This window comes from Phodopus roborovskii, unplaced genomic scaffold (genome assembly GCF_943737965.1).
Source record: "Phodopus roborovskii unplaced genomic scaffold, PHOROB, whole genome shotgun sequence".
Classification (NCBI taxonomy): domain Eukaryota; kingdom Metazoa; phylum Chordata; class Mammalia; order Rodentia; family Cricetidae; genus Phodopus; species Phodopus roborovskii.
The window spans coordinates 14,568,441-14,581,753 of record NW_026126611.1 but is presented as its reverse complement, the minus strand read 5'-3'; the positions used below and the strand labels follow the sequence as shown (position 1 = coordinate 14,581,753).

Genomic DNA, 13,313 nt, shown 5'->3' with positions numbered 1-13,313 from the left:
AGAAGCTAGGGTCGGAAGTACATGACAACTGAATAGCACTGCTCTGTGGGTGTTTCCTCGAATATGCTGCACAAGCCTGGTCCATACCTTCCTGCAGTGTGTCACAGCAATGTCATCCTCCACCGAGTTCACCTGAATACCTAAGCAGACCCTGTCAGTCCTGTCTCAAAGCTCAGCACCCCCTTTTGTAGGAAGCATAGTGTTTTGATAGATATGTTTCACATATGCTAGGGGGCATCCAAGCGCTTTAACGTAAGCTCTTACAGCAAAGAACACGGATTGTTAGGGAAATGACAAGACAAAGGAAAAACCTTGAGTTGCTTCAGATGGCAATCTTGGGAAGGCGAAGAGCTATCCCAAGAGGGCAGAGTACTACAGCTTGCTGCTGATATGGTCTGGAGCTCCATTCGGCCCACAGTTGTCTTCAGTGGTCATTCTTTGCTGTGATTAGCAGGGTGACACCGAGGAACTGTCAGGAACTGTCATGGAGTGTGTCGCCAATCAGTATTCATGAGCTGAGTTAGTAATTTGTCAAGTATTTTCAAAGGCTTCCTAAAAATGTGTAAACAGTTCTTCAGGCTCTCAAAGCAGAAGCCTGTCTGCATCCCTGCGACGAATGTTTACACTGGCTTCAAAGGATTCGTTGAAATTAATGTGTCTGATTAGTGTGGGAAAAATCAATTCAGAACAGAGGAACAAAGAAGTAGGACAGACAACACATAATCCCAGAAAAGTGTGTGGTTGTGTATAACTTGATTATATGCTAGTGAATTCTAGGGGGCCAATGGCATAGAGACTAGGGAGGAGCCTCAGAGTTAAAGGCCTTTGATACCATGTTAAAAATTCTCCCAGGTCATTGGAGGGTGAGGCTGTCATTGGAAAGTTCTACTCAGCAGGATGCCTTTGCATACATATGGTATTTATACAAGGATAGCATATAGTATATACACATATAGCACATACACATGTACAGTACATATGCATATGCTGTATACATGTATAGCACACACACACACACACACACACACACACACACACACACACTTTATCTGTCATGATTTTAGCATGCTTGGCTCCTCTGCCAAGCTTAACTGATCTACTAGTTTTGGTCTCGTGTCATCAAAGACTGACACATAATAGGGATGCAATAAAAGTAAGGTCAATGAATAATGTTTCTAACTAAACGTTGAGGTAACAATTGAAATTAGTCTAATAATCTAAGAAGGTAATGAGTCTGTTACTAACTTCTTGCAGTCATGCATGTAGAAAAGGATCATCTGGGAATTAATGCAAACGCATTTCCTCTCAGTTCAGGGTACGTGGACCGAGTCTGGGACCTCTTGAAGGAAATATTGCCCGAGTTTAAGCTCGCAGAAGACCACAGTTCCGAAAGCAAAATCACAGTGCTAGACAACAAACTGAAGGATCCCGGGAAAGAGGTGAAGGACAGCAAGGATGTGAAGGATGGAAAGGAAGTGAAAGACGTGAAGGACTTCAAACCGGAAACTTCCCTCACAACCCTGAAGGCCCCAGAGAAAAGCGACAAACCTGTGAAGGGTAAGACATTGGAAGTTTCGCGGGCAGGAGGGCGTGATGTAGAGGTGCTTCACAGTACATGTCGAGGCTAATGATACTTTTTTGATGCTGCTACCATTTCTTAACTCTCCCTTTGATTTTTTTTAGAACTCTCACCGATGTGGACTGTAGGTAATTAATGCCTCAAACCTCCCTTTTAGTAAATATTAAAGACACTTCTCAATTTTGTTAATATTAAATTGTTGCTGCATTAGAAGGAGGCAAGATACTGAAGTCTAAATATGTAGTGGGATATTTTTCTCATATTTATATGCAGAGTGGGATGGGCCCACATGAAAAAAAAATACAAAACTTACCTTGTCATTTTCAGAGAATGTGATATGAGTATAGGTTATATAAACCACAAAAATTTCATAAGATGGAGTTTCAAATCTGAAGGAGAATAATTTTAAATTATTTTTAAAAAGTGTAAGTTGTAAGTGTAAGATGTAAAGTTGATTGAATAATTATTCTGTGTCTACAGAACTATCTTATAATTATGTATATGAAAAAACTGCGTGTGGAGTAGAATTATATCTACTAGCACTCAAATATTTCTGTATATTTTGATTAAATATTCCTTCGAATATTTGTTTTAGAATGTACTAGCATTTTCTCAGAATTATTCTTTATCAAGATTGTCTCTAACCATGGAGGGATTCTAACCAGGGAGGGAGAGAGACAGGAAGATCACAAATTGTAGCCAGTCTGGGCAACCATTGAACTATGGTGAGACCCTGTCTTAATCCAAAAGTTATAACTCAGTGGTGTAACACTTGCCTAGTATAGGCAAGGCCTTAATTTTGATTCCCAGCTCTGAAAAGAAAAACAAAAATTGATAAAAGATCTTATCTGCCAGTATTTCTTACCATGTATTATATAAAAAATTTTACTTCAAGATCAGAGGTCTGAACAATGTGTGCCCACCTGGGCCTATCTTGATGAAAATAAGCAATAAAGAAATGTGAGTGGATTCATTATTTTTTCAGTATATTCCCAATTAATTTTCTTCTAGAAACCCTTTTTGATGTTTCACAAATTAACATCCAGGCATCCAACCATTAATACTCATCTAAATATACTCTTTGCTGGAAAAAGTACTGGTAATTTTCTAGGAATTGGTGATAAATTTGGTAAATAGAAACACGTGGAACTACCCACCTTCTGGACCTTACTGTCAAGTGGGAAACACTGACTAATACAAGCGAAGCTATGCAAGTCAGACACTGAAAAATGAACTTTGAATTGAAATGTAGGAGGCTAAGGCAGTTAGCACAGGGGTCTGTTGTAGTCTGCAAAGATGAGTAGGAATGACCCAGACAAAGAAGACTTCTGTGGCCAGTACACTGGTTGTAGAGTAGAATGTCAGCACAGATGTTAGGAAACTCATGGAGGATGGCAGTGTATTGGAGGGCAGAGCTCATGATGAGTTAAATGAAGCAGAGTGAAAGGATAATTGGTTTAGGAAGAGCTGGATTGGAGAGGAGTGATTAATTTGTGTGTTCTAGGCCACGTTAGGGGTCCTAGTCTTCTCTGTGTTATACTGACTTACGGGCAGGCAGTGAAGCATTTGGAGGGAATCAATATCAAATTTGCTTTTTCAAAAGATGCTTACGGGGAGTTGAGAGAGGTTGAGAGAGGAGATTGTAGGCGGATGTAGATTAGATCAGTTTGAGAACTGTTAGATTGACTCATGTTAGATAAGATAAAGAAAATGGAGAGACCAGATAAGATGACTGATTCAAGAAAAAAAAAATTAAAAGTAATTAGAAAAGAGTAGATTTTGGTTTGGTTAATTTGAGGAATTCTGAGTTGTGAAACTAGATAGATGGTGAGGTCTGCCAGGAGGCACCACAGAATTATTTTGGTCCTATTTAAAGATGTTGAGGATTTATGACAAAAAAAAAATATTGACTATTCTCTGTCCTCAGCCAGAGCTGAGAATGAGACTGAGTTGGAAGATGGAGATGGAAATCCTACAGCAAAGCCGTGATGCTTGTAGAACTAGGGAAGGATAATGTCCAGTAGCATACATTTGATAAGTTGTTTATAGTGAGTCTTGCCAAAATCACGGCATTAAATGACAGATGACACTTATATTAGTCCAGTGGTAAACACTTAAATAGCCATTTTATTTACTTGTTTTATGTTATATATTATAAATCAAATTCTAAGTAGGAATTTGAAGGTGAAGTTTAGTTTTAAAATTGCAAATGAAATCACGTATTGCTACACAAAATTCACTTAATTAAATTACATTGATATTTATACAAAGTAGAGATTTATTATTAACCTAGTTTTAATACTTAAATTTCTCAAGCATCTCAGCCCATATTTGAAGTTATCATGTGTCTAACATACATTTTAAATCTAATTCAAATGCCATAAAACAGGCTTACTTTCTATAAAAAGGGACATCTATAATAAGGACCCTGTATAGCTAGGACTGAACTTCAGTGCATGCTTTGATGTTTTTATTTGTTTGTTCTCATTTTTAAGATAAGAAAATTTGCCCTATGTTACAATTATATATAAATAAAATATATCCAAGGGGCTGGAGAAATGGCTGCCTGGTTATCTGAGTATAGATCCCTAGGACCTGAATCTAGATTCCCAGCATCCACATAGAGGGCATGGGTCTGCCTGTGTAACACCAGCACTGTTGGGGGCGGGGACAGGAGGATTTATGGCATTGAGTAGCCAGTGAGTCTAGCAGAAGCAGTAGGCTCCAGGTTCAGTGAGAGAGGGAGTAGAGGGGAAAGGGAGAACAGGGCACCAACATCCTCCTGTGCATGTGCGTGCTCCACGGACACACACATGCATTCAAGCCACTGTCTGCATACAACAAAGAACCACGTAAAATAACTGAGTTATTATGCACAATGCAAATTCTGTCCAGTTTTCACAGCCCATGTTAGTTTTCTCTAGCTTCATGTGATATTTCTAACCAGAGGAGATTACGGTTTGGGAGAAATCAAGGTTGCAGAATTACACTTAAGTACTATTGTTTTGGCCTTCTTAGGAGACACTGAATATGTAGCACCATCTGAGGTTTTCTAGATAAAAGATTTACCATGTTTTCTTAATGTGTTAGAGAAAGCAGATGCAAAAGACCTTGGGAAGAAGAAGAATAAGGATGGAGAGAAGGAGAAGGAAAGATTCAAATTTTCACTGCATGGTTCGAGACCCTCATCTGATGTTCAGTACTCTATGCAGTCCTTGTCAGATTGTAAGCTCTCAGTATCTTACCGTAATTACCTTAGTTGCTGCCTAAGCCAATGGAAAATGTCGGAATGTAGAAAAGTACACTTTCTCTTTCGATGTGTCTAAGTAAGCATGTTCAAGTTTTCCCTCAACCTTTAGGTCCTTCGTGTAAATGATGGGTTTGTACACTGTTAGGAGATGAAAACAAAAGCAAAATTGCCCTTAGCAACGCTTCATCTCTTAGAAAGAACTAAATCCGTTCCCCCTTTTCTTTGTGAATGTAAAAGCAACAATCCCCCTTCCCCTTTAGAATTCATGGTTAAGCTCATGGCAGTGCACACCTTTAATCCCAGCACTCCGAAGGCAGAGGCAGGTGGATCTCTGAGTTTGAGGCCAACCAGGGCCACACAGTGAGATCCTGTCTCAAAAAAACAAAACCAAGAACCAAATCAAACAACAAGAACAGAACCAGAGAAGTCATGAGTATACAGAATGTGACTCATTGGGGCTGTGAGCTCTGCCTAAGGTCAGATCTCTGCTTCAGCACTGGGGGTATGAGTACCAGGCTAGTGAGTAGGCCCCTTGCAGCCGGTTCCCTCTCTCTTTATCACCACAGCACAGTGTCTACAAGGTTCTCAGAATTAAGATTTAAAGTCTGAACCATTCATCTGTTGGTATGCCACACTTCAGCATATTCACGATAACTGCTTCCCCTTCTTGAAAGTGCTTAAGACAGAGCACTGCGCTCCTCTGATCGCTACAGGATGGGTGTCATCTGCCATGAACAAGAGACTGAGTGCCTGTGGAGACTGCCTTTTACTATGCAGCTCATTTTAAATACATTTTGAAGATGCATTTCCTTTCATCGGCTGCTTTAGTTTTATTTTTAGCAGGTTATAGATGGACCCCGAGTAATCAAATGATAGCTGACTTATAGACCCAATTCCTTCAGGAAAGAATGACTTGATTTTTTTTTTATAATATTTGTGTCCAATTTGATAATAGAAATATAATACGCTAAAGCTAGCTCTGGGATGGCATGGGGCATTGAATATAAAAGACCTATGTTTTATTAATTTTTGGAATTAATATGTTTAGCACAGTGGTAATTACAATGACATAGCTTTAAAATTTATAAAGAAAGTAAAGTAAGGTAACAAGTTGTATAGATATTTATGCATGGTTTTTTTTACATGTGTGTGCTTACATTTCTGTAATATCTGTTGCAATCTACTATATTCTAATAACTGTGACATTTAAGGGTTCCCCCCAGTTTATTTTCAAAGTAAACATATTCATGAGTGTAATTTACAAATGATTCAAATAGTACAGTACATTTTATTTTTTAATTACATGAAATTAAGACTATTCATGATGGTCAAAGATTCTAAGTAGTATTTAAGAGAAATGTGGTCCTGCCCTAGAGGTCTGACGCCTTTAGCCATGTAGATTCTAAAGTTCTTTGCCAGAAGGAGTGGGAAAAGAGGGGATGATTACAGCTGAGATCTTTAAGGGCTGAACTCATCGATAGTAGGTCACTTCTTTTTATGCATCCTTTCAATCGCAGTTGGCTCTAAGTGTAAGGGAGTTGGAGAGACACAGTTTGGTCAGATGTTTTAGAGAAAGAGGGCCCCCTCTGGTGGCCAGTAGCTAACCTTTGTCAAATTTTACCTCCCTGGACACTAACTAACCATTGCATCTTTCCCATAAATGTGCATTCAATCCTTTGCAAAGCTATGACCCAAACTATCCGGTAATTGCATCCAGTGCACTTGCACACACACACATACACCCACACGTCATCTCTTACATATTGCTGAAGACAGATTAATGGCAATATGAGTTACCATTTAGAAAAGGGAACAGGAGAATGAGTTCTGGTCATTGGTAATGACCAACTATAAAGTTCTTCGGAGACAGCCCTCTGTAGACCTTTGCCCCACAGACGGGTAGCCTGTTGGCACTGACTGTGGTATTTTGGAACAACTCCAAATGAGTTGGAAGTGAGTTTGCAAGTCCAGGAAGTTGATCTTCAGAGTTCACCCATTTAGCCACTGTATTGTCCTCCCCTCCATATCTGTTGGTAGAGCAACCTTTAAATGTTGAACAATTTCCTGACCGACTAAATTTAAAATGTCACTTAAAAAAGGAACTTGAATTCAGATTGTGGCATTAATGAAAAAAATAACATAGGTTTTAACGTATGAATTATCAGACCCTTTTAATATCTAACCAAAAAAATTATCAGAGATATTAGATATTTGAATTTGAACATAAACATATTACCTACAGTATAACTTAGATTCTGTAACTTAGCACAAATTTAAAAATGTATTACAAAGGAGAAAACCAACTAAGACTAGATTTTATGGGATCATAAGGAGGACATTTTCTGAGTATGAGCGAGACTGCCAAATTTTATAATTGTTACTTTCCAAATAAGAATAGCTATTCTGTGTTTCCCCTCAGATTCTTTTCAAATTAAATTAGCCTGAGCTTGTGCTAAAACCCATGAAACAGGAGCAGGAATGATATGCCTCACTTCCAGCTTGGTCATGGGATGCCCCAAGCATAATTCCCCTTTTGCTCTCTTGACCCTGTTCAGAGCTTAGAGTTAAAGACAGCCAAGTTGTGGATGGAAAGAGTGGGAAACGGTGAAAGGCTATGGAGCGGCTTGTGGATCTGTAATGTCCACTTCATTCCATATTCAAGCAAAAGGAAACTGGCAACATTTGTAAAGTTGTAGGAGTCTTTGTGGCTGATACAGCAGCTGGAATCACTTAGTGAGGCATGAAATGTTGCTGAGGTTAGACTGCCAGTTACAAGGTGAACGTATGTGGGCCCTGTTCAGCAGTGGAGTGGCTGGTAAAGAGGAAGGAAGTGTCTCAAGCTGACACTCACCAAGACCTAGACATTCACCACAGAAAAACTAGACATTGTTACACGTTGGAAAGTGGCTATGCAGTTGGTTATTTCAGAAATACATAGTAGAGTGCTTATTAATGTGCACAGGGTTCATTCAAAATATTTAGTCTTAGCAAGGTATCGAAAATACCTGGCAAGGCCTATCTGTATTCCAAAAACACATAAAAAGAGAAAAACAGAAATGTCAGAGATCAAAAGACTACAAGGTTAAGAAGGCCACTTCTCAACACAAATAAGTTGACCTAAAACTTTTAAGATGAGCATGGTTTTCATGCATATGTATCATTAAACTTCATTGTTACTCACCCTCCCTGCCACTCTGAACAACCCTTACCTCCTCCTGGATGGTTCCTACCCTTTGCTCAAATAGTAACCCTTTTCACATCATATACATTCCATTATGTCCTTTCTTTTCCCTTGTCCTACTATGTTGCTTTCTCCTCTATCAAAATCCCTGTTCTAATTTTTTTGACACATACACACATATCCATACTCATGCATAATATCAAACTGAATTTCTGTGTATGTGTACTAATTATAAGCCTGCTACAATAACTATTTCACTGTTGAGTTTTGCATCATATTGTAGAACTGCAAACACCTTCTGGTGGAAAGTGACCTGGCAAGCCTTGTGGTCAAACTATTCCTCTGCTATTGCTATAAAAACAGAAGTTCTTAACCTGTGAGCTGTCAAATGACCCTTTCCCAGGGGTCATTGGAAAACACTGATCTCTACATTATAATTAATAACAGCAGCAAAGTTACAGTAATAAAGTAGTAACAAAACAATTCTGTGGTTGGGAGTCAGCACAATATAAGGAACTGTATTAAAAGGGTCACAGCATTAGCATCCTTTCAGACTCACTTCTCACACTTACGCCTCTTAATCTTGCATCTTGGATATATTTCTTAAGCTATGTACAATATAGTTTTCTAACCTGAAAAAGCAATGCCTTACAACTTATTTCATAGGGTTTGTATGAGAACTGACTCATGTAAAATGCTGAGGGCAGCAATTAACACATAGGAAGCATTCAATGAAAGTCGGCCACTGTAACAAACTGAGTGTCACTTTTAAGACACATATATAACCTTCTGCAAGAACTTGTGGTAGTATTTGCAGTAATTTTGTAATGATTTGGCATTCATCTCCTGATTAATCAATGTTACAGGCTGAACTTGTTATATATTAAGACAGTAGTGTCAGCAGAGGCTGAATCAATGATAACAGTGATAGTTAAGTAATTCTACACAATGGTTAGCAGAGCTTCCTGGTATATGCTTATAGAAATGTGAAGAGCATTGTTCCCTGTAAAATGAGACATCTAAATCATAACAACATGGCAAAACACTCTAAGCAAAAAAACACTTATAATTAAAATGGCAGTTTAGCAAGGATGAGACTCATCGATACTGAAAAATATTGTAAGGCTATTTTAGACGTTGGTATTTTAAAATGTTGACACTTTGCATCAAGGTGGGTCTTTTTTTCTCACTCCCTTTATATTAGGCAAATATTAAACATGCTGGAATACAAGGCTGTCTGTTTCACAATCTAGAAAATTAGATGAGGAAATCACATGGTTTCTGTCAGAGTTGTGAATAAATGGTGTTAAGGAACCCTTGGAGTCAGATGTTTACCTTGAGGATATTTTTAAAATGCCTGTGCTTATATATAAAATGAAACAAGAGGGCAATGCAATGTTTTAACTTTGTAAAATAAGATGGCTTAACAACAGAGAGACACTAGCTGCCTATGGGTTATCTGATTTCATTATAAATAATTCTTACTGTTTAGGGATAACGGGCACTTTAGAATTTCTGGACAATTATTAACCTCCTTACACAGGACTATGGGGAGTGGAGGGTTATCCCAGAATGCACAGCAGGTTTCAGGCTGGCCTGTGTTTATCCTAACACCTTGTCATATAAGCCATAAAACAAAAACAAGAAGCAAAATGTTACGGAAAGGACTTCAGAGCAACCATTGTGTAATATTGAGCAATGGAGTACAATTTAGGCGAAATATGTTTATATATAAAGATGTTAATATCAAAATTTAGGAGAAAGTTAATGTGATGTATGATTTTATGTCTCTGCTGAGTCATGGGGTACTCGGCAATCTGGGCAAACATTGTGTGAAGATGCTTTTTGGATGGTATTAATATTCAGATCAGTGTAGGCAGAGTGAAGCAGCTCATCCTCTCTCCTGTGAACAAACCTCATCCAATCAGGTAAATGCTGGATACAAAACAGCTCACTTTCCTCCCCGCTGAGTGCCTACAGACTCAGACCAAACCACTGACCTTTCTTGGAACTGGGGTTGTCTTTAGACAAGAACTACCCATTGTTTCACCTGAGTCTCCCCCAGCTGCCTGACTCACCCTGCAGATTGCACGATAATTACAAGGGCCAACACCCAATAATCACTCTATTTCTTATATTAGTCCCGTTTCTCAAGTGCAACAGGATTAATGCAGGTGTTAACCCTATGACTTAATGTGCTGACATAACAAATACTAAATAGTGGGGATGAATTTGCAACTGAGTGATGTAGGGATGCTAGGAAGACTTTGAAATGCACGCTAGAGAAAGCTTGAGAGGCTCTACAGGGATGGTTGGTAAGAATTCCATATGTGGCAGATGCTGTGGCACAAGTCCTAGCTGGAAACAAGGAGATGTGATTCGAAAGTGAAGAAAAGGCAATTCTTACTGTGATCTGGAAAGGAGGTTGCTGGGCAGTGGCATCGGATATTTACCTGAGGTGGTTTCTCAGCACAGTGTTGGGCATAAGAGCTAAGTTCTTTACTATGAGTACTACTATATGAGAGAAGGGAGGAAGGAATTGTAAACCAGAAACCAATAGAAAAATTGAAGACCAGAAAAAACGTTTCAGTCTAACCTTATCCTGAAACAAGAAACCTTGTAAAAGAATGCCAAGGGTGTGGCTTGAAACCACCCATAAGGAAGTTACTCACCACGGAGCTAATCGGGTGAAGTCCACACAGTAGGGATAGAAATGGGGTTACCCACATAGAGGCCATCTTTTAGAGGAGACACAGATAGGATGAAGGGAGGCTGTTGCTCTGAAATTCTGTAGGGCCAGACCATAGACCTATCTGGCTATGAATGAATATGCTGGCAAGTTCAAGGTGCTCCAGAGGTAATGAGGACTCCATTTCACCAGGCCTCCAGGAAATATGGCTGTTTCTCACTCAGTTGCAGAGAATGGGCTCTGCTTCTTACTTTTAGTAACTAACCCCTCCTACTCATGCAAAGAGCCAAATGGGCTTCTTTGAGAGGGTTCTTTATATAAAATGTTCTCAAAGGTTCTCTGGTCAAAGCCAGTGAGGTAGGGCCACCGCTGAAGGCTGGAGCAGTGAGCTGAAAGGCTGAGAATCCAGCCAAGAGAACTATCACTGAGCCTAAGATTCAGTGTTTTACTTGCTAAGCTTTTGTCCTGACCATGGTGCCTACCTGTCCTATGCATGCATCTCCATTGTATTTAGGAGTATTTCTTACTAGCATCACAGGCTCATAGCCATGGAAGAACTCTAGGATATAATTCCATTTTTATTTATAGCTGAACAAAATTTCATTGTGCATATGTAAGCAAGCAAACAAAATGATTTGTAGACGTTTAGCCTCAAGATAAGTCCTGCCTAACTTAAGTCTTACTGGAGGTGAGTTATTTCAGTGACACATTGGACTTGAGGTTGATGCTGAACTGAGTTAAAGCATTTGGTGCTGTTGTCCTGGGTGGAAGGAATTCATGTATGTAAATGGCATAGTGTACAGAGGAACAGAACATCATGGAGAAGATTATTTCTCTTTTATATTGATATATTGAAGGCATGACCTCTAATGTTAGTGATTTTGGAGATTCTTTTAGGGTGGTAGTGAAGGTTAAGTCATTATAAGAAAGCTGGGTGGTGGTGGTACACACCTTTAGGCCCAGCACTCAGGAAGCAGAGGCAAGGTGGATCTCTGTGAGTTTGAGACCAGCCTTGTCTACAAGAGCTAGTTCCAGGACAAAGCCACAGAGATACTCTGTCTCAAAAAAAAAAAATCATTATAAGAATAGGAAAATATACCAGATATATTCTCCCCTCTCTTTCTCTTATTTCCTTCCCTTTCTCCTTCATTCCTCCCCCGCCCCTCTTCTTTTCCATCCCTCCCATAAAAGAGGCCACAGTGGGAAGGTAACTGTCTAGTTTCATGTTAAAAACAATGCTCATGGTCCATATATGTTCTTTTCCAGGTTCTTCAGCAATACAGTCTCCTCATATGGTTGTATATGCTACCTTTACGCCACTCTATTTGTTTGAAAACAAGATCTTTACATTAGAAAAGATGGTAAGAATCCAAAACCAAAGATACCATGTCCTGCCCTTCTGTGTGGTGCTGAGGAGGTGCGTGCTCCTGTACTAAGGGGCTGGGATGTCCAAAATTATCAAGTTGTTCATAGTACTATCTAATTACGTAAAGGTAAAATGCACTCACATTTTATCTTAAAATGTTTCAGCGACACTCATGTACATCATTCCTAATTAATGATCACTTTTCAGTGACTCAAGTACACATATGCTCTTAAAGTGAGATGATATACATACATTTGTACTCAGGCTGGAGAACCACAGCCATGGCCTTCTTGCATCACACAAGGTATAATAAAAGCAAACAATACATTTAACCAATAGCAGGACATTTATTAAATGTAACCAAAGGCAATACAATTAAATTATGCATAGTAAAAACAATGAGGCACAGGCCCTCTATCTGCTGATGTAGGTTTTTTTGTTTCCTTTCTTTGCAGATGCTCTATGTTGAGCTCTATACTTTTGTCCAGTGTGCAGTCTTATCTTATGTTCCTGTTGGAAGCCAGCTTTTTATTGAACAGTTTTCCCTATGGTTGTCACATTTTAATTAATACATTTAGTGATTACATAACATGTATGAAATTTCACAACATTTTAGCAACTTATTATTCTTTGGGGGGGGGAAGGCAAATTCTTTCTTCTCATAATAACATCTATCAAGTTACTACACAGTTTATTTACACTAATGTCATAAATTGAGGACATGTTCCATCTGGCCCTGTTTGGGGACTTTAGACACCTAGTCCCTTACTGTGCTGTAAAGTCACTAATAGTGGGTGCACTGATACAATTGTACATAAGTCAGTCAGAATTGGATTTCAGAATTTTAATGAGAAGTGGCTTGAAAAGTAAGTATTCCAATAGGTCCATTGTTGCCTCATGTACCACATTACCTTTTAGGTTTGTCTGAGAGCCCAATGCCATAATTTCAGAAGCCATTATTACCAGTCAAAGTCTAGCACATAACAAAACAGTAACAGTAACAAAAACAGTAGGACACAATATGCTAACATGAGCATAGGGACAGAGGCAGTTTCTGTTCTTAATACAAAGTAACAGCAGCCATGGTTGGGCAGCAGAATGAGACATTTTCTGTGTCTGGAAATCAGCAGCTCCCTACAATCCAGTGTGTGACAAAACTTCTCTCAAGCCAAACCTCCTGTTGACTTCAGGGTTATTTCCCTCTTCCCTTATGTGTGTCATGGGTACCCTCTCTGATGCTCTGGATGG

The 13,313-nt window shown here is 39.1% G+C and overlaps 1 protein-coding gene across 1 annotated transcript in view; it reads left to right on the top strand.

Moving 5' to 3' along the window:
* Adgb (androglobin) overlaps nucleotides 1–13,313 on the top strand; it is a 95,499-nt gene that overhangs the window by 33,306 nt on the left and 48,880 nt on the right. Inside the window, exons 8-10 of the mRNA XM_051206085.1 lie at nucleotides 1,310–1,557; nucleotides 4,670–4,804; nucleotides 11,966–12,060. Coding sequence (XP_051062042.1) covers nucleotides 1,310–1,557; nucleotides 4,670–4,804; nucleotides 11,966–12,060 — 478 coding nt within the window. The remainder of the gene's footprint in view (nucleotides 1–1,309; nucleotides 1,558–4,669; nucleotides 4,805–11,965; nucleotides 12,061–13,313) is intronic.